Here is a 22,142-nt window from a genome sequence, read left to right on the forward strand (position 1 = left end):
TTAATGGTTAGAAAAGCTGTTTATTCCACACTTGCTGGACATGGTGTCATGGTCCTGGGTCGAGCGACCCAGTGTTTGAGTTTTATGTATCTCTTGTATTCATTTATGCCCTAGTTTAGTTCATCTAGTTTATTTTGAGGTTGCTGTTTAGTCCTTTGTTTCTTAGTGTTTATGTCATCTCCTCCTGTACGCAGTCTCCCTGGTTCATGCGTCTACCTGTCATGCGTCATGTCTGTGTGGTTATGTTCAGTTCAGGTCACGTCTAATCTCCATGTTTCCTGTTTTACTTTGAAAGTCTGTGTCTAATGTCAGTGTATGTAGTTTCACTTTTCCTGTCCTGTCATTAGGTTCATGTGTATCAGCTGTTCCCCCTCATGTGTTTCCACTTCCCTTGATCATCCCTTATGTGTATTTAGTCTCTGTGTTTTATTCAGTCTGTGTCGCGTCCTCCATATCCTCACAATCAGTCTTCGTCATGGTTTTCTGAGTCTTCATAGTTTATCAGTATCCGTTTCCCAGTTTAGTTTAGTTCAGTTTAGTCACGGTATTTCTGCTTTGTTTGAGGCCTGTCTTCAGCCATAATAAAGGCTCGCTTTCAGTTTAAGTTACTCCGGTCTACTCTCTTGTGTTCGCACCTGGGTCCACCACACGCACCACCGCATGGTCTGTCTCCTCAGATCGTGACACATGGTCCTTATGTGTATTAATTAGTGAATTGAATAATAAGATAAAGACGAAACAGAGTAGTTCACTTATATCTCTTTCCAAAATATAGCAAGGCACTTCATGATATTCAAAATGAAACATCATTATGGTAATTAGATTGTTTTAAACTATAAATATAAATCTTTTTTCCAGTTGCTTCTGTTTCCTGCTACTTTGTGTGTGTATTACTGCTCCTTTGGACTAGTACTGTAATACACATGCAATGTCATTTGCTCAATATTAGACGATTTAAATGAAACACAGAACATTGTTTTGCATATAAATAAATGGTTAAAGGTTACAGGTTAAATCCCAACGTGACTGAGTCATAAGCTTATACCATTTTGATTCATGGGTAGCTAGTGTTGAGAAAGATGGCATTACCTCTCATTACATCTGAGAGAGTGTAAAAGGACTTAACATCCAGCCTTTTATGTTAAAAGTGTTACAGGGTGCTAAAACAGAGTTTATCTGTATGTGATTTTGCTAATAGTTAATAGGGTCTCTGTTTAAAAAGTCCTAATCTCTAATGCTATGATTATCACCCAGTAGGCAGACTGAGGTCAGATGGAGGCAGGAAGGATACTCGCCCAGCTCTAACTGCCCTCCTGATGTTGATCCTGCTCCCTCTGATTGCGTGCTTGTCAGCGTAGCAGCAGTTCTCCTCTAAATCTGTACGCTTGGTAACTAACTAATGAAAATTAGTGGCCTTTAATAGGCCTCAAGGATCTGTTCATTTTTAATGGTAGAGTAACCTGTGAGAAGCCTTTGAGTGATGTCATGATAAAAATTAGGTTTTTACCTTTGCTGTTTCACAAAAGGTTAAAAAGGGAATGTCCAGAATTTAGACTTTTTGAATGCAGGATATTTTATTAAAGCAGTTTAGAAGGAACAAAGTGAAAGCCAAATCACTAGATACATGCAGAACATGCATGTGTAACTATGTGATGTGGTAGTAGAATAAGCCAAAAAGTAAAAGCAACAACAGAAACTCTTAACATCCATGCTAACTGTGTATCTGATGGGAAATTCATTTAACTGACTTGCATGAAAATGAAAATGAGAGCAGGTTGCTTCACTGTCTGCAGCCATCCACCTTGTACTCATCTACAAACTCATCAAACTCCTTGCAAACATATTTATTGACACTTTTACTACATTCTACTGAAGGCTTCTTTTCAACCCACGTGTTTGATTCCAGCAGATACTGCATCCTATAAAAAGAAAAAATGGTTGACCAGAGAATCATTTTACGAAAACACTTTCCTTAATATCACTGACATACTCACATTCCACTTGAATCTTTTGTGGTGCCATCTTTGCCCATGATGAGATACTGTTTTTCCAAGTGTAATTTTCCTTTGCAGTGTACCCTCTTAGCAAACACTCGGACTGAGTTCTCACTCACTGACGCATCGTTATCTAGCAGAAGGATTAGACTCAATAAATTATATTCATTATAATCATAATATTTAAAGAAAGCTTCTTAATAAACATAATGAAACATACAATACAACAGTCAGTTTTACAGCAACTTATAAGGCTTGTAGTTAGTTCACTTACTTGATCTGAGAACGTCAATTACAGAAGTAGTGTACAGCTCAAAGTTACTCTTCACAGAAATGCTGGTGACCTCAACAATGTATGCTGGAAAACAAAACAAAAAAATGCTTAAAATGATTAATATTTAAAAATCATGATAGCAAGCAGTTATTATTTGATGCAAATAAATGTTTTGTTTAGAATACCCACCATAATCTACGATAGGGAAGAAGCAAGCATGTTGGACACGGTTGATCTTCCTAATTCTTCTTCTTCGATTGAATGCATCTTGTAGTTTATGACAAGGTCCTATAAAAAGATGAATGAACATGAGTGAGTTTTCAATTATACATCAAACTAATAAGGCACTGGAATGCTTTTATTCACAAATACTTGTCAGAATGTGTACATATTAAGCTAATTGCTTTCAAACACTATCTAATATTCATTGGTAGATGTCATTCATTCATTGTTTACATGATAATTGAATACACAGCAGGGTGATTTTACAGTCATATGATGCATTTTGGGTTTAAATCAATATTTCTCATTCATAGACTACAGTAACATTCACAGACGGTCAGTATATATTACTGCATTTACTATATTACCAGTATAGTAAGTATTCATTTACCCATCCAAATCATTAAATTCAGGTGTTCTTCCATGGTCACAGGTATCTAAAATCAAGTACCTAAGCATGCTTCTACAAACATTTGTGAACAAATGGTTTGCTCTCAGGAGCTCAGTGAATTCCAGCGTGGTACCATGATAGGATGCACCTGCCCTTGCAGCTAAATATTCCAGAGTCAAGTGTTGGTATTATAATTAAGTGGAAGCGATGGGAAACAACAGCAATTCAGCCACAAAGTGGTAGGGCAGTCAAATCACAGTGTGGGGTTGGCAGATTTTGAGGCACGAGCGCACAGAGGTCACCAGATTTCTGCAGAGTCAGTATCTACAGACCTACAAACTTCATGTGTACCGGTACCAAACAACTCACGGACCGGTACCGGTCTGAGGCCCGGGGGTTGGGGACCACTGGTCTAGATGAAGAATTCATCGGTCCCACATCCTCTTTCACTAGGGTTACATGTATAGTAGCGTTACAGCTGTTCTCTATTATCATCCCTTGTCAACTTATGCCTTTTCCTAGTAGCCTAATTCTCATCAGTATGCCCTGGTACCTCAACACCTGACGCACACCTTGTTAATCCTGGAGACATCCGAGCCACTATGGCTTCATTTATGTCTCGCTCATCCGATGTGGGTGTATTTAGGTGCACCCTTAATGAGCCCTGTGAAAAATTTCTTTCTTACATTAAATGAAAAAGGAGTTTCAACAGAGTCTGTGCAGCCCAATCACAAATATGGGCTAGTGGTCTGTGGCAAAAACAATTTAAAGAAATTTCATCTAATTTTGAGTTATGCTTTACAAACAGCACTGATAATAAAATAAAGATTGTTTCAGCTGAGATAGTTAAATTAATTTGACTGTTTCAGTGTTTTCCAGATTTAGATGTTTCAGTTTAGACAGAGGCCCTAATAAAGATTGAACAGTAAAAGTATTTTCCTACTTTCTGCGCATTGGCACACGTCCTCCGAACACAATGTGGAGACCATCTTGCTTCTTTGCGGTGCAGAATAGAACACAGTACACTTTCGATCTGCAGGAAAAACACAAATAGTCCTGATAATAAAATCCCTTCTTTCCTAACAAATACATACAGAAATTTCTGAAATGAAAATCTTACTTGGTTCATAATAATCATAGAACGAGGCTGGAGCAGGCTGTAGAAGACCAACCGGTACCTGCTGTGTAGCTTCAAAACTAATACATTCCTCAGATTTAAAAAGCTAGAGAGATTAAAAAATGTTTCAGTGTTGGCCAAGTACAATTATTGTATAGAATTTGAATTCAGCAGTACCTCATTGAAGTAGAGCAGAACTTTTCCAAAAGACTCCTCAAAATGGGAAATGTATTGCTCAGATGGCTCCATTAGCTGGAGAAGACAAGAATTAATTGATTCTACGTTATAGCAAAAGGGAAGTTTCTGAAGTTTACCTTTGATTTCCTTTTATTCCTTTGTATTTTATCTATTCATGTCAATGTGTGTTATCTTTCCATTTAGTTATTTCCCTTCCTTTTTCCTTCCCCAGCTGAAAATAATGTGCCGGGAGTCCAGTGTTCTCACCGGTTCTAGTGAGCCTCGACCTCCCAGTGGGGCAACAGACTTTTGCAAATATGTGATGTCATGATTAATCGAGCAGATATTTGAAGTTTACACAGCTACATTCTCGCCTGAAAATATCTTAAAGGTTTAGTTTGTGAACCAGAAAGAGTAATATTAAAACTAAGTAGCTGCCGCCATTGTTAGAAACTGGAATTGGTTGGGCGCGCTATGAATTCTGGGATAGGTTGGGCCACAAAGGATACACCCAACCAATCTTTCAAATCAGGGAAAATGAAGGACGCATTTGTCTGCCCCATTTGGTGCATCCTTCAAATTGGGATGGCCTTCGTCGCCTGGCTGTGACATAATCGGCCTTCAAATGTGGCCTCCAAAGGATGCGGCCTAGGAATTGGGACGCAGCTAATATATGGTCTTTTGTTTGATCATATGAAACTTTTCTCCTTCTCTGACAAGCATCAATGAGAAACCTTGATTCTTACAGAATGGAACTTCATTCCTTGCTTCTTTTTTCTGCTAGCTGTAAGATATTTCAAAGCAATTTCATGGCTATAGGCCTAAAGAAGCTTTGTTCTTGTTGATTGTCAGTTTAAAAATAAGTGTATTTGGCGTTTTGAAATCTGTGTTTATACTGCCTGTGTCCTAATGCAGCTAAAAAGGCTAAAACGTTACTACATGCCAGACAAAATGATTTAAACACCTTGATTCACAGAAGCACAGAATATTAAACATATCCAGGTGTTACCATTTGTTCCTAAAGTGCAAGTGGTACTGATAAAAAATGACACAAGAAATATATCACATGACGGAAACACATGATGCCTCTTTCATGTGAACATCATGTCATGATGATCATAGCTTGTTATACGTCACACCCCAGTCACCCTCTATTTGAACTTTTGTTAAGTTCATGCATGTCTTTGCATTCTCTACTGAGCTACAGTTTTTACTTCCTGCTTTAGTTTGATAGTCCTTTGTCTCTTCTGCTTTGTATTTAGTTTTACTTTCCAAGTTTTCTTGTTTCTGATTAGCTGTGGTACACTCATGTTTCCACTCCTCCCTAATTGCCCTTTTGTGTCTGAGTGTACTTAAAGTGTTTTACTGTTGTTTGTGTTTTACTGTTGTGTTCACTAGATGTTCTATGCTGGTTTTAGTTTATTTGGAGTTTGCTATCAACCAAAAAGGTTAACTTTTTGCTTACATCTGTTTACCTGTAGAGTCTGCTTTTGGGCCCTCACTCCTCCAAAATATGACATTATTTGTCTGAACTTTTGCTGTTTATAATTATTGGACTTTAAGTATTCATTGACTGCAGGACTGATTTGTGCCCTAATAATAATGGCTTGTTTTATTATGTGCCCTTTATTTCCTTTGATATCAGCATCCAGATGTGACACCCAGGACCACAGGTGACTAAAACAGATGTGGTCCTCCCTTGCTCCTGCTGAGCAAGCAAGGGAGACAGTGATGAAGAGTAAGAAAAGACACCCACTAACCCTCTCCAAAGTTTTAGTTTCAGCCTTAAATCCACTCAGTAATGTGATGTCAGCAATGGCCATTCCTGTAAGATTGCTCTTCTGCCTATGGCCACGGAAAGGAAAAGAGATGTTCTGAGATGGCTCAGGAGTTGTGGACTTTTTATTGCAGAGTTCTTTCTTTTGTGTATATTAATAAATAATAAATGTGATGTGGATTTTTTTCAACTAACCTGACACAGACAGTGTAGGTAACAGCCTCTTTTGTACTTAAGTTGTTATCAACAGTTCTCCTGTATCGGATGTGAGCATCAGACCCCTCAATGGCTGTTCGTCCCAGGTCTTCCTGGTCTTGTTTCTCATCATCGTAGTCATAGTATTCATAATTTTCTAATATCGGAGCTAGATAGACAAAGATTAATGTAAGTGTATGCATTTTATCAGTAGTTGTGATTTGTTAGCAGTTACAAAAGCTCACCAGTGTACTTCACTTTCCCTTCCACTCTGACACTGATTGACAGATGTTCACATTCATCCTTGGGTTCCAATAAATGGTAAGCCTTAACAATCTACAAGGGACATTTAGAGTCAATTATAGATCTGATTCATAATATAAAAACAAAGAAGTGAATCCAACATACTTTAAACTTAATTTCTCCTTTTCCAGTCAGATTTGCAGTGATTTTGTTCCCTGTAAATTTCTAGAACAACAGACACAAAAAATGTATTTAGAAAAAAATTCAGAATGGGATTTAATCTTATATAAATATGTCTGAGTGCATTGTTTTATGATACCTTCAAGTCAGTTTCCACTCTTTCCTTCTTATTTTCCAGTTGAAGTGTTACAATTTCATTCCTTGTTGGGGATGTGAACTCTGCTTTCATTCTTGTTTCAGAACTGGCAGATTTCTTTAGCTCATACTCCGCGAGGGCTTCCAGGGCCACGAGGGTATCCTGGGAATGGTAAGAACTTATTAATATAATATTTAATATCTCTACTCTGATGGTGAATATATGATGTCAGACAAAAAGGGAAACAGGAGCTCCATTCAAAGATGTACTCTTTGGCTCTAGCCTAATCACCTGTGTTGACTTGAAGCCTCCATAATAGTTTTCTTGGGAGTTTAACCAGCAGGCTATTTCATCAGCCTCTTTCACATGCCCAAGCTGAACTGCAGTTAGGAGAGCATAGGCTGTTGTCTCTACTGTGATAGCATCCACCTTTTGGTTATCATCAGATGGCCAGAAAGAACAGCCATCTTTCCCTGGTAATTAAAGATGCATAAACAGATAAATCAAATAACAGCAACGAGTAATGTAATTATTAAACAATATAATGCTAAGTGATCCTTCTTTCCAGATATCCCAACTTTTCTCAGTTGATCATCCATTATTAGCAATATCAAGAAATTCGATTTAAATTACAGATAGCAACAGTGGATTGTACACCGATCACCCAGACTTTGTGCATTGAAGGTAAGTCCAGTCCAATCGAGTTCTCAGTGTTGGTGTTGTTCCTACATAATCATAATAATTTTGTTCCAGAGTAAACATTGGAACTGACCATTGACATTGTTTAAGCATTTAGCCAAGAAGTTAGTATAACCTAGTTGAGAAAATTTCTTTTATTTTTCAATTTTCTTTCTTTCTCCCTTTTATTTGTATCAATGCATTTTCACACTTTTACTTGGAAAAAATACTTGTTTTGAAAAGAGGTGCAATCCTCTCTCTAATTTTATTTTCCTGCTTCACAGATCGCGATGGGTGATACTAGTCTCATTTGTTTAGAAGCAATGCTCGTCCCGCCTTCCAAGCAGAGGATCACCATCACGTATTAGCTAGGTCTTTTGCACTTTGAGAAGTAAACAAGACAGGCTGCAGACAGTCCATGCTGAACTATAGGGGTCTTCTTGTTGATAGGAGCATGAGCTAGAGAGGCCGTGTGACTGTGTGCCTTGCTATGTTTGCCCTGATACCTCATCTTGTATTTATTTTGGTGTCTAAAAAGCAGCTTGAACTGATTCCTGGATTTTCTCCGGATGGAGATGGCGAGCTGGTGCCCAGACTGAACTGAACCCTTGTTAAAGAACTTCATTCTTTTCTACCGAGAAACACCAAAGTGGTAACAAAACAATAACAGAACTGAAATAAAAAGCTATCTTGACTTGACTAATGACCAAAAGGACAAACTGAAATATTGAGCTCAATAGGACTTTGGTGTTTTTTTGTTTGTTTGCTTTGTTATGACAGCTTATTACTTGGTATTGTTGAAATTGTAAATTGTATCTTTTGTGTATCTTTTTCACTTGCATTCACCTCAGTTCCTGTTGTAATCCTGTCAAGCCTAGTAACTGGTCTATACTTTTGGCTACTTTTGGCTAGACTACTAGCAAGGCAAGGCAAGGCAAGTTTATTTATATAGCACAATTCAACAACAAGGTGATTCAAAGTGCTTTACAGAGACATTAAAAAAATAAAAAGCATGATTTTAAATTGATTAAAAAATAACAGCAGATAAAATCAGAACAGTAGATAAAATCAGTAGTTAAAATATAAGTTTTGAAATTTAAGCTTAAAAGTGTGGATTTGGTGCTTTATTCAAATGCAGCTGAGAATAGGTGAGTCTTCAACCTGGATTTAAATAAACTGAGTGTTTCAGCTGATCTGAGGCTTTCTGGGAGTTTGTTCCAGATATATGGAGCATAAAAGCTGAATTCAGCTTCTCCGTGTCTGGTTCTGACTCTGGGAACTGATAAAAAACCGGATCCAGATGACCTGAGGGATCTGGAAGGTTCATACTGGGTCAGGAGGTCACTGATGTATTTTGGTCCTAAACCATTCAGAGCTTTATAGACCAGCATCAGAAATTTAAAGTCTATCCTCTGACGGACAGGCAGCCAGTGTAAAGATCTCAGAGCTGGACTGATGTGGTCCACTTTTTTGGTCTTAGTGAGGACTCGAGCAGCAGAGTTCTGAATAAGCTGTAGTTGTCTGACTGATTTTTTAGGTAGACCTGTAAAGATGCTGTTACAGTAATCAAGCCTACTAAAGATGAATGCATGGACTAGTTTTTCCAGGTCCTGTTGAGACATCAGATCTTTTATCCTTGATATATTCTTGAGGTGATAGTAAGCTGATTTTGTTATTGTCTTAATGTGTTTTTCTAAGTTTAGGTCTGCATCCATCACTACACCCAAATTTCTTGCCTGGTTTGTGGTTTTTAGATGTATAGATTGAAGTTTGCTGGTGACCTGTAATCGTTTTTCTTTGGCACCAAAGACTATTATCTCAGTTTTGTTTTTGTTTAGCTGGAGAAAATTGTGGCACAACCAGTCATTAATTTCCTCAATGCATTTACCAAGAGCCTCCACAGGGCCTCGGTCTCCTGGTGACATTGTGATATATATTTGTGTGTCATCTGCATAGCTATGATAGTTTATTTTGTTGTTCTTTATCATCTGTGCCAGTGGGAGCATGTAAATGTTAAACAGAAGGGGTCCCAAGATGGAACCTTGGGGAACTCCACATGTGATACTTGTCTGCTCAGATGTGAAGTTACCTATTGATACAAAGTATTTCCTGTTTTCTAAGTATGTTTTGAACCAGTTTAGTACAGTTCCTGAAAGACCTGCCCAGTTCTCCAGTCGTTTGAGTAATATGTTGTGGTCAACTGTATCAAATGCTGCACTGAGATCCAGCAAAACTAAGACTGACATTTTTCCACTGTCTGTATTCAGACATATGTCGTTGAACACTTTGGTCAGAGCGGTTTCAGTGCTGTGGTTCTGTCTAAAACCTGACTGGAAGGCATCATAGCAGTTATTCTGTTTTAAGAAGTAATTGAGCTGTTGAGAAACTGCTTTTTCAATGATCTTACTTAAAAATGGGAGATTTGAGATCGGCCTGTAGTTGTTCATTTGTGTCTTGTCAAGATTGTCCTTTTTCAGTATAGGTTTAATTACAGTTTTTAGTGGTTCTGGAAATACACCTGACATTAAAGAAAAGTTGACGATCTGTAACAGGTCTGACTCTAAAGTCTTTGAGACCTTTTTGAAAAAACTTGTTGGCAGGACATCTAAACAGCAAGAGGAGGAGTTCAGTTGACCTAAGATGTCCTCCAGGTCTGTTTGATGGTGTTTAAACAGTTTTTCAGTGGACATGAAGTCATTGCAGGCCATGGTTGAATGAAGTTCAGCTGCCACTGACACAGGAGGGTTTGTTAGCCTGTCAACTGTAGAAAATAAGACCCGAGCATTATGACTGTTTTTGGTGATGATGTCAGAGAAGTAGGACCTCCTTGCACTCCTCAGTTGTAAATTATAATTGTGAAGTTTCTCTTTATAGATGTCATAATGAACCTGGAGGTTTGTTTTTCTCCATCTGGGCTCAGCTTTCCTACACTCTCTTTTTTCATTTTTCACCAGTGTGGAGTTTCTCCAGGGAGACTTTTTCCTTCCAGAGGTAACCTTCACCTTAATGGGAGCAATAGTGTCCATTACATTTAACATTTTAGCATTGAAGCTATTGACGAGCTCATTGACTGAACCTCTGGACAGGTCAGGTGTTAAGGGGAAGACCTGGTTAAATATCTCACTACTGTATTCAGTTATACACCGTTTTGTGATCACTGCTGTTGATATATTTGTGTGGGCTGAAATTTTACTTTCAAAGAAAACACAGTAATGATCAGACAGGCCCACATCAGACACAGTAACCTTCGAAATGCTCAGGACCTTGGAGATCAGTGGGTCAAGAGTGTGTCCTCTATTATGTGTGGCCTCTGTTACATGCTGAGTCAGCCCAAAGTTGCCCAGAGTGTTACTCAGGTCTTTAGTCCCTTTGTCCTGAGGGTTGTCCACATGGATGTTAAAACCCCCAACAATAATTACACAGTCGAAATCAACACAGATCACAGACAGCAGTTCACTGAGATCATTAAAAAAGTCTGTGCAGTATTTGGGAGGCCTGTAAACATTAAGAAACACAACTTTGGATGGGGCCTTCAACTGTAAAGCCACATATTCAAAAGACTGAAAACTTCCAGGAGATAGCTGCTTACATTGAAATGATTCATTGAATAAGACAGCAACCCCTCCTCCTCTCCTGCTCACCCTGGCCTCACTGATAAAACTGTAGTTAGGAGGGGTCGTCTCGATGAGAACAGCTCCACTATTACTTTGGTCCAACCAAGTTTCAGTTAAAAACATAAAATCAAGGCTGTGCTCAGTGATTAAATCATTAATTAAAAATGTTTTCCCAGCTAAAGATCTAACGTTTAATAAAGCCAACTTAAGTGTTTTAGAGTGTTTGGGAGTAGTCTGTGGCACACAAGGTATGTTTACTATATTTAAAGATCTTTTAGAGTGCCGCTCTCTGTGTTTTGACCAGGCCACATGTCTCCTTCTGTCACCTAAAAGTACAGAAATTTTAAAACCTTCTAGTAAACAGGGTCCCAGCTTCTCCTGGGAAAAGAAGCAAAGCATTTAAAGAGCAAAGACAGGAAGCGCCCACACTCACAAAAGGGGGAGGAGCAAGCCTAAAGTTGGCTAACACCAAACCTAACTTGATCATTTATTTATTATACTATATAACTAATTAAATAAATCACTTGAAATGCTTACCATTTGTTCCAGAAAAGAGTTCTACATAATGAAGGGAATTTATTTTTCTTTTTTTCTCCATATTTCAAAGCAAATACATCACAACAATATGGCTGGTTAGTTGCAATTTTGATCCCAGACTAACATTATTATGGTGATGCAGAAACAGCCCTAATATAAGAATATCAGATACACTTACTTTTAACAGCCCCTGCTTGAAGTTTTGCCCATGTACGTGAATGATCTGTTCCTTCTGGCAGGCACACTGAGAGGCAATAGGCTGTAATGGCAATGGCATAGGGATGCTGAAGCTCCGCTAGGTGTGATAGGAGATATGATGTCGATCTCAAAACACTTGCTTCCTAGCGGCAGAATAAAGAATAAGTGAAAAAAGTTCCAATGCAAATTATTAATTGCCATTTATAAGAGAAACATCATAATGATACAAACATGTCGTACTGGGAGATATTACTATTTAAATTAAATTTTATCATTCCAACTTTTGATGACGTTCTGCTTTCTTCATTTTTCTGATTTGATCATAAAATAAACTTCTGTTAAGCGTATTTTTGTATTTGATGAGTCATCAGAGTTATCAGGATTCATCCTCAGTGCAACTTGACTCTTGATATTTTAATTAGGTTTTGAGATGACTGACTACATTGTCCCACTGTCACTGCTAATAACAGTTAGCACAGACAGTAGGTTCAAATATCAACTTACCACATCATTTCGCACTTCAAGCTGGAGGAATTCAAGGGACCGGTACAATGCAATAGTCATAAACGCAGTCATGGATGCATCTTGGTTTTTGCCTTTCTACATTAAACACACAGAAACAGTAGTGTGCATTCAAATGTATGTACTTCAGATTTATCTATAAAAATCTGATACTGGGTTTACATATAGGCCAACATGCAGACCATGTTTTAACTTTTGAGAGAAGTTACCAGGACTCCTCTGTGTATCACAGGATTTGGATCACTGAACGACCCATCCTGAGTATTCTGTATTTTGAGCAGGTATTTGACTGGTTTCCTGATATTTATTTCTGGCACAACTTTATTAATTCGACCCTGTAGTCCAAAAACTGCTGTTTGGCGTTGTGCCACCAATGAAAATATTTTCACTACAAGGGCAGTCACCCTGAGGACAAAAGAAGATAAACAAGTGAAAAGAGCATATGGAAAAGTTTGTTTAATAGTCGTACAGAGTAAAAATGAAGAAAATTTGTTTTTATGTGACACTGTGACAGTAACAACCAAAAAACAACAGAAATTGAAGAAGTAATAATAATAATAATAATAATAATAACAAATACTTACCAATTACTGCTGTGTGGCATTGTATAGAATGAGCCATAAGATCCATCAGCTTTGGTTCCCCATTTTGTCATAACCCTCGTATAGCCTGATTAAATATATATACAATGTATGTATATAATATTTACAACATAACTGCTTTTTCAGTTACACCAGACAACATAACCAATCAACCAGCCCAACCTAATTTTCAGTGCCACAGATCAATATTATATATATTATTTGTTATTTTTAATGGAAATTGAAGAAGAGAACATTTGAAAAAAAAAAAAGAACTGGTTGAGAACCAGTTACACCAAAATAGTTGATTTATAGGGTTTAAAATACAGAGTTCTTCACCTGATCCAGTGAAAGAATGCAGCACAATATTAATTGTGTTTGTGTCACATCATAAGTCTTGTTACGTAATTAATTTATTCCGTTAATAAATGTTTCAGGGGCTGTGGCAGGAAATGTCATCCAATTGCTTCACAATACGGGGTGCTAACAAGAGTATATGTAGTGGATTTTTTCCTCATGGTGCATCTATAAAAGTAAAATTCGTTCTACTTTATAAGCCTACTTTAGAGAGGAACACCTATAATAGGGAGATGTGTAGTCTCTCATTGAGTCTTGTTTACGCTGGGGGTGACGTTACAAATATGTTGCTGTGACAACAGAGAAACCAATAACATAATGAAGAAAAACTTAATCCAGCTAAAAAGTACTCATTCACATTTGGAGAATGGCCACTAGTACAGCCTCGTGATGTTTTCTCTGTATGTATTATTGTAGGGTCTACCTTACAATATAAAGCATCTTGAGATGTGAGGTGCATGAGATGAGGTGCTTTATAAATAAATAAAATTGAAATTGAGTTCCTTTCTTTTTTAAGTATTTTTTAAAGACATAGAATGGATTCAAGAGATAAGCCAAAAATATTAGAAATTACAATTACAAACATCCTCAATAAATAATAAAGATGTAGTTATACAAGGAATTAACTGTTCTGGTGTGTACCTACCATGCTCAATTTTATTAAGAGCATCATCTCTGCTTCCAGGAGGCAGCTCAAGCCACTGATTGCTCAAGTCAAGGTACCGGACGGCTAGAACTGTGGGAGCCAGTCTTGACATTGTCTGCTCTAAACATCCAGTTGGCAAAACGATCATCTTAGCAATTTTTTCAGGAGAAAGAAGTTTTCGTGCAAATGAACTGCCAAATCCCTTCCCTGTTAGACGAGAACACTGGAAAGGTAAGAGTCCAGCTATTTATGAACGTCTGTGAGTTGTATGTCTGTGTCTCTCAGTGTCTACCTTCTAGTGAAACAAATATATTGGAGCTGGAGTCAGGGACTGTGTCATCTGGTAAGGATCCATCAATGATCAAGGTCTTTGAGCTTCTCCCTATCATAACAAAAGTAAGCTGATATAAAGATAACATCTGACATGAAGGTTTTACTGAGAAATACTGAATCACTCACCATCTAAGTTAAGGACTATGGTTTCTTCTTCTTCTCTCTTTTCAAATCCTTCCATCTATAACATAAGATGCCTTGGTTTGGATTGTTAATTACTATAAAAAACATTTAATAGAATGATAAACTAATGCATTTCACTCACCTGCACATTCAAAGTTTTTTCTATTGCATCTATTCCGAAGCTATTCTCCATATCATAGAGACGTATTTTGATGGGTATTGAACCAGCGACCATGGGCACAGCAGAGAAGGAGACAAATTGAGAGGATTGGGGTTCAAGAGTAATGTTAACGTAAGATGAGGTGGTGGCTGAACCAGGAGAGCAAAGTCCTTCAGTTTGTTCCATGTGCACTGCCACCTGTGAACATGCAGGTGTCCAACAAGACAAAAAAATCTTTACTTATTCCACACAAAGTAGTTACTGTTTCCAGTGACACTCAGCGCTGATGTTGAGGTTAATCTACCTGCAGTTCGGAGTCATCATAGTTGTAGATAACAGGTGAAACCGACAGCTGCTCAAATTTTTTCACAAATGAGGGCAGTCTCAGAGACACAAATGACCTCTTAAAGGCTCTGATCTCCTCTGGCTTAACTACACAGAAACCTGAGTGAATAGAAGTAAGTTGAAGTTAAGGAGCTCCTGTCAAAAATATCTGTGATGTGTTTATAAAGCACAGAGTTATTATTACCGGTGGATGGAGATAATGTGACAACCTGAATCTCCCATGTGGTGATGGAATCAGGAAGGAGCAATGAGTAGCTACAAGAGTTTTTGATGAAGAGAAAACAAATTAAATCAAATCAATCAGACAAATGGCACAGTTTATACTGGGGTTCAAAGATAAGCTGCTTAAGTGAAATAATCACACTCACAGTATTCCCAGCAACACCAATAAAGATGAGTACATAGACAAAGCTACTGCATAGTGTAATTATGCATCTAACCACTGTATTTGACTGGAAATGAAAAAAAAAAAGAAATATGTTTATTAACACTACATTAAAAATGCTTACGTTCTTTTGTTGGTGACTTCAAATTCTACAAATTCAAAGCTTGGGGGAAAATATCTTCGAATGTATTGAGATGTGTCCAAGAAGAAGTCTTCGATATCATCAGCGGTTGCAGCTGAAAACAAAACAAAACAAAAAGACAAACAAACAAAAGTTCATAGTCAAACTTTGATAACCCACTAAAAGCAACTGAAGTTGATCTTTAAAGTGTCATTTTTATCTCACTCCTGCCAAATCCTTTTTGGAGTTCTTCTTGGATCATTTTTTGTCTTAGACGCTCGGCTTCAAGGCAGCACCTTAAAAAGACTTCAGCACAAGTTGGATTTTTTTTCACTAGAAGGACCCGATCTGCTCTTTCCCGACAAGTTCGCTCCATTGGGATTCGAGAAAATCCATGAACACAACACTCTTGCAGGCTTTCCTCTGTGTAGTTCAATTCTAAAGGGAATGAGAAAAGACAAATGATGCACTTTCAGGAGGTATTTTTGTTATAAGACTAACATTTTCAATACCAGAATCCTCTTACTTAAGGTCATCATTTCCTGTTCAAGGTCCACTGAGCGTCTTTGTCGCACAGATGGTGAAGCACAGCCAAAGTCTGAATGCAACAGAAAAAAAATAAAATAAAATAAATATATATATATATATATATATATATATATAAAATTAACAGTAACAGTCAGCATACGTTATACATTTGCTCAACAGTAGCTTTATTTTAACTTTCAGCTTTTGTCTATTTAAAAAATCCTTGTTGCTTTTTAAGGTCAACAGGGCCCATATTACAAGAATAACACAATAGTGGTGTGTAATCAGCACTTCCTAAGACTTTTTTGAACCCATATTTTGGATAACTGTCTATTCCAGCAGACAACCATTTATTTGACACCAAATATAAAACACAAACTCTTTTCATTTAGTATTTTCATTTCAATGTTAATTTTTCTCTTACGCCTTCTCCATACAGACAGATCGTTAGATACAGCAGCCAAGCCAGCGTCTAATAGAACTGATGCTGAGTCAGGTCCTCCACCATAGGAACAACCCAGATCATATGAGTTCATAGTAGAGAATACCTGATAATTGAGAAGAAAAGCTTAGACTTACTACTATGATTACCTATAAATGACAAAAAATACCATAAGTATGAATGTAGTGTGTAAGACTGTAACCTGTTTGGGTGTGAGTTTATTGTCAGCATTGAGAGCGTAGAAGGCCTTATCCACAGCCAGCAAAGCCACTTTTGCTCTGTTCCCATGTAGATCAAAGTCTATCTTTGATTGTGTGTTAGGTGCAAATGGACCTTTGGGTTGTACCTAAATTAAGACATTTAAGATATACAAGGATCAATTTTTATATTTTCATTATTTTATGTTCAGTCAAGGAAAATTCAAATAGTACTTCTAAAACCAAAATCAAATAAATATATCAATATAAATACATGTAGACAGGGGTAAATCTAAATTATTTAAATATATGCTATGTTTGTACACTTCCATTAGTTAAATATTTGTATGTAATGTCACTTCCTGTGTGTGTGTGTGTGTGTGTGTGTGTGTGTGTGTGTGTGTGTGTGTGTGTGTGTGTGTGTGTGTGTGTGTGTGTGTGTGTGTGTTGGAGTGGGGGGTGTTATATATAAAAATATAAATGTTCTAAATGATCATTGGAACAATTTATTAACCCCTTAAAAATAAGACGAAATGACATAGATAACACTAATATTCATAGGACATGTTACAGTGTCCTGTAATGTTCTTGTCCAAATACTTATGGAAGTTATAGGTTAACGGACAATAAAAAAGGATCCAAATGAATAAGAATGAACAGATTTAAGCGCACACATTTGAAATAGTTTTGCTTTCTCTGCTCGTGCTGCACTTTTATCTGTTCTGTTTACTTACCTTGACATTTAGCTCACATTCATCCCCGACATCTACCCACACTGAATCAGCTATGACGTGACCGTTAGTGTTGTGATAGTAGCCAATCACACGGAAAGATGGAACCATATTATGTGTTATCTGCAGTCGGTGTTTAGCTGATATACCAAGTGGGAGTGAGCCGGTGTTTACTACAATTCCCCGGCTTAAGACCTGAAACAAAGACAATTAAAAAGTGTTTAATCAAGACAAAATGCTGCTCCTTTATGAGAATACACAATATTGCATTTAGTCAGATATTTCTGACCATGTAGTGTATATATCCACTGCGTGGGCTGTTGATGGTGTTGAATGTTATGGTAAGGAATTCATTCACAGAGTAGATCCTGCTGGTAAAAGTCATGTAAAGGTAGCTGTCATGTTGAGAGGAAGCACGTCGTATTATTTTTCTCTCTCGTAATCCATTTGTAGAAACCTGTTGGAGGCAGATGAACAAACAGTTAAAACTGGAATCAAATCTGTTACACAACACCTTTGAATAAGGTTGGGGATACTAACTTCAACTGTAATATCAGCTTTATCATTAACATTAAAAGTATTGAACAGTGCCCCCTCTTGATCAGTGGTGCCTTCCCAAGGCTGTGATGTTGGTAGATTAATATTTACTGGCACACCAGCTGCTGGAGAGCCATCTGGCAGACGCACGAGCACCTATATGAAAAACAAAGAAAAGTTTTTATTAAAGATCATTACAGTAATTTGTGTAACTATTCCCATGTGTTAGTTTCAGACATACCACCACGTCCAGTGGATATCCAGGAATAAAATGAGATCGAGTTCGAGAGAGGTCTATCGTGTATTTGTGGGCGAAGATTCGCAGGTAAACTTCTGCCTCTTGTATTTCACCACCTAGGCCAAAAAATGTACACAGTATTATCAAGAAAAATAAAAGGTTGCATTAATATTTCTCCATGTCTTTGGCACATTGCAGTGGGTTTCACTTTAGGTTTTAGTTATATTAATATTAACTGCATTATCAGTCATATTGTAGTGTAAGTTCTGTCAATTAAATTTAAATTTCCATATAAAGTAATATATAGTGTTTGCACAGTAGGACAGTCTACTTCCACTAAGTTTCAGTAATTTAATAGTTTCATGAGATTATATTCCATCTATCCATTTTTATATCTGCTTTTGCAGTTGTAATGAAAATGGATGGGTGGAACTAGGGTTATGCAGAGACTGTACCACTCCCAGCTGACATATAGGTGAGACAGCGGGAAACATCTGGTGGTAACAGTATAACTTCTAGAGGGTAGAAAGTTTTTAAAATCTTGTTTACATCAGAGTCTGCAACTATATTTTTCTCAAAACATAACTGCTCAAATACATTTCCAGAGGGTTACCCACATGGTGAGACTGACTTCTAAAAGGACAATGTTTGAATGATTTCAACACTGTCATATCTGCAGCTGTTGGTCTACTACTGTCCTTGTATGTTTTTCAAGATGCTTTATTTATTTAATTATATCTTGCTTTACTGTGACTATTGTACATTGTAATTCCTAAACTACAGTATACTAAAGTAAAAGAGAAGCAGTATTTAGATTGGCTCGTATGTCCTGTGTATGTATCCCGTGTATAAATTGACAATGAAAAATATTTGAATCTTTCACTCTAACATATTGTATGTGTAGGGTGTACTTACCTATTTACCTATGTATGCATGCCTACAAAGAACATTACTGATCAAGTAACAACAATAAAACTACAGTTGAATAATTACAAACGGATGAATGTAAATATCTCCTTTACTTTGTATGTTGGTAACAAACACTCTCAAATAGAGTTGATCTCCATTTTCCTGCATCTTAGAGACAGTTGTGCTCAGCTGGTTCTGAAGTTTTGCATTTGTCTCATTTAACCAAAGAGAAACCTTTGCATTTCCATCTTTGACCTGCAACAAACAGTAAAGCTTTAAAAAATGCAACAATGCTGATTTACATTATGTTACTGATTTTAGAATTAGCAGGATTTTTGAATTTTGAATGGACTGTCTACATCCTCACCGAACCAGTCAGCTCTAGACCCTTGATAAAAGTGGTTTTCTGATCACCGGAGCCATCTTTTTTTACAACTCCAATTTGGCAGTGATAAGCTCCTTTAACTTTTTCACCATGTGTGTACCTAAAGAAGAAAAGCAAAGAAAGAAAGAAGGAAATATGATAGTAACATGTACACCTGAAGCATTCCTACAACTACCATATCTACAATTTTAAATGATTATCAATCAAGCAGAGGTCTTGGGTCTGGGTAATTGGTCACACAGGGTACAGATTTCCAGCTGAGCCTCGTTCAGGTCAGCTGCTGTCACCCTCAGCACATTCAGCGCAGTAGATATTCTTGGGGCTTGGTACTCAGTCTTGAAGGTTGGGGATGATATCTCCTCCCTGACCTGACATCCTGGCTCCGCCTTTGTGTTGTACCTTATCAGTTTCTATTTGTGATAGAAGTTGCTTTAGAACAGCATGTTCTAATATCCTGTTGGGTCTCAGAGAATCCACAGGCCCCACATTCTCTTCATGTAATCCCTTCCACTGGGATTACTTGCAGCTCCCTATTCTCAATCACAAGAGACTCCACCCATCCTGCATCTCACCTGTTTGACCTACTGTCCTCTGGGAGGCGCTACAGGTCAATCCAAACCAGTACCAACAGACTCAGGAATGGTTTCTATCCACAGGCGATCTCCATACTGACCACATACACACAACCCAAACTCAAACATCAATAACTGTCACAAGCATACAACACACACGCACACACACACACACACAAGACAATGTGCAATATTACAGAACTAACTTTTAAAATGTTAATATTTTGTTTTTTTAGATTTGTTTTTATTGTATTTATTCATACATGCTACAACGGGGAGGTGTTTATAATTTCGCTGAACATCCTATGTTTAATGACAGGATATGGTATCTGACTATTTTCAAGGTTTTTCTTGATATTAATTTGTAAAGAAAGCTTATCAGCAGGGTTATTTTAACGGAAAGAAAATAAGTACTTACATTGCTGAGATGGTGAATTGAAGCTCTTCATCAGTCAACAAAATGTATCTCTGATCCATTGCGATGTTCACATCAAAGCTTGGTAAAACTAGAGTTTTTTAACAATAAACAATTTTTCCGAGTCAACATATACTTTCTGTGAATTTTAAGAACGATATAAACTGTGTGAATCAGTTTATAGTAAACTTACTAAATTTCTGAACTTTGAACTCTCTGAAGGCAGCATTTGCTTCATCATTCTCATAGTGTGCAGTAATCTTCCAAGTACCCGTTCTTTACGAACAACAAAGTATAGTAAGCGTCAAAGTTGCTTGACATCTTCACTTTTATTTGAAATTTGTTGTAACCTACCGAGAGATTTCAGGTATGGGGAATGAGTCTTGATGTATTCCTCCCTTTGCAATCTTCATGATTTTCAGTATTTTATTTCCAGCAGCATTCTGTCATAGAGTGACCAAAACACAGACCAAGACAAGAAGGCAGGAAAACTGTATGTCTCTGTCTTTCAAAGTTATATTTCCAAAGATATATTTATAAAGAAAATATATAATATTAATAATTATAACTCACAATTACTGATATGTGGACAGGTTCCTCATGAGGCCTCATCGTGTGGTCAAGAGTGAAGATTCTGTACTTCACTAAAAGAACGATAACATAAAAGGAATATAAAATGTCTTTTTTTTAAAAAGGTTCACCGTTAGGTAAAGTCTGTAGAATTGCTTCATTTTTTTAAAACTTTGTTTTTACCTCTGTCTGCTGGGTTATAAATTGGCTGAGCTGTCTGAATGAAGATGTAGCCCCTGTGTTTTGACACCAGAACCCTTGTTAACTTCCTGTTGGGTGTGAAGGATTGGCTCTCTGCCACGAGCATAACGTAAGAAGGAAATTGAGGCAATCTTAACAAAGAATCCATGTTTAGCTGTAAAGATGTAAATTATAAAGTTAGGGCAAAGTGGGTAGTTGCTACTCTGTTCTGTCTAAGCAACTTGAGGCAACTGTTGTTGTGATTTGGTGCTTTAAAAATAAAATTGAAATGTCTGTATTGTTTACTTTCTGGTGAAGTTTTCATACCTTGAGCTGAACTAGTTCTGTCTTCTCTCTGCATGAAGCAATTCCCTTCTCAGACAAAATAGTATTAGAAATCTCGTCCTCCAGGTAGAGACTAACAGGTCTGTTACAAGTTTCCATCTGGACAAATACTTTCTCATTAACACCCACGTGAAACACATTTGGGGCTGAGATGATGAATCTGCACACAAAAATGAAAGATAGTGTTTGCTGCATCGTTCATTAATCTACTTCCCATTAAATGATTTTTCCGATAACTATGCAATCTGCAGTGCTGCATGTTCAGTATTATCTATAACATGAACTCAAGTTGAGTCTTAGGAAAGATATATGGGAATACTAATACATGTAATTTATTTAATCTATAATGTCAATCTTCTATATAACAATCATAAATGAGTCAACATCACATTAAAACATCACATTTAGTTCTTCCTAAATTTACCTGTTTTGTGCTGAACACTCCACGATCCATATTAGGAGCTGTATCACAAAAATGTGGCACCTCATCGCGCAGCTTTGATTTCTTTGCCTGCTTTGACACAGACTTTAGATTAACTGCTGTTTTGTTAGTCATCCACCCCTGTATTTCACAACATTTGGATCTTATCAGTGCCCTCCCCCTGGTTTGTTTTTCCAGCTTGAACTGAAAAAACATCTATTGCATCTTAAAGTGATAAAACTACATGTGTAGACACTCAAGACATAATATGATAACAATTTAATACTACTAGATGCAGCATGTGTCCTAATGTGCGCAGATGTGTAACGTACATGTGATTTCCATAGTGTGAACATTTTGGTGTTA

General features: G+C 37.2%; 1 protein-coding gene across 1 annotated transcript; it reads right to left on the reverse strand.

The window, feature by feature from the left end:
* Positions 1 to 1,558: 1,558 nt before the first annotated feature.
* On the reverse strand, positions 1,559 to 21,882 carry LOC146377567 (complement C4-B-like). Its single transcript, XM_084943904.1, has 41 exons — positions 21,780 to 21,882; positions 21,338 to 21,515; positions 21,014 to 21,185; positions 20,834 to 20,904; positions 20,615 to 20,703; positions 20,454 to 20,536; positions 20,264 to 20,351; positions 19,256 to 19,373; positions 19,002 to 19,143; positions 17,983 to 18,095; positions 17,745 to 17,897; positions 17,494 to 17,661; positions 17,208 to 17,399; positions 16,479 to 16,622; positions 16,259 to 16,382; positions 15,833 to 15,904; positions 15,532 to 15,744; positions 15,310 to 15,421; positions 14,985 to 15,055; positions 14,760 to 14,899; positions 14,438 to 14,653; positions 14,299 to 14,353; positions 14,132 to 14,221; positions 13,840 to 14,046; positions 12,840 to 12,924; positions 12,465 to 12,660; positions 12,238 to 12,333; positions 11,714 to 11,876; positions 6,998 to 7,179; positions 6,710 to 6,868; positions 6,556 to 6,615; positions 6,393 to 6,483; positions 6,148 to 6,316; positions 5,936 to 6,020; positions 4,176 to 4,250; positions 4,002 to 4,104; positions 3,825 to 3,914; positions 2,458 to 2,556; positions 2,269 to 2,352; positions 1,995 to 2,127; positions 1,559 to 1,919 (listed from the first exon to the last, which is right to left on the reverse strand). The coding sequence occupies exons 1-41, from the start codon at positions 21,842 to 21,844 to the stop codon at positions 1,781 to 1,783; spliced, it is 5,085 nt and encodes a 1,694-aa protein (XP_084800030.1). The 5' UTR covers positions 21,845 to 21,882; the 3' UTR covers positions 1,559 to 1,780.
* Between the last annotated feature and the right edge of the window lie 260 nt (positions 21,883 to 22,142).

The sequence above is a fragment of the Perissodus microlepis genome, chromosome 11 (assembly GCF_051167445.1).
Source record: "Perissodus microlepis isolate ML-2025 ecotype Zambia chromosome 11, ASM5116744v1, whole genome shotgun sequence".
Classification (NCBI taxonomy): Eukaryota; Metazoa; Chordata; class Actinopteri; order Cichliformes; family Cichlidae; genus Perissodus; species Perissodus microlepis.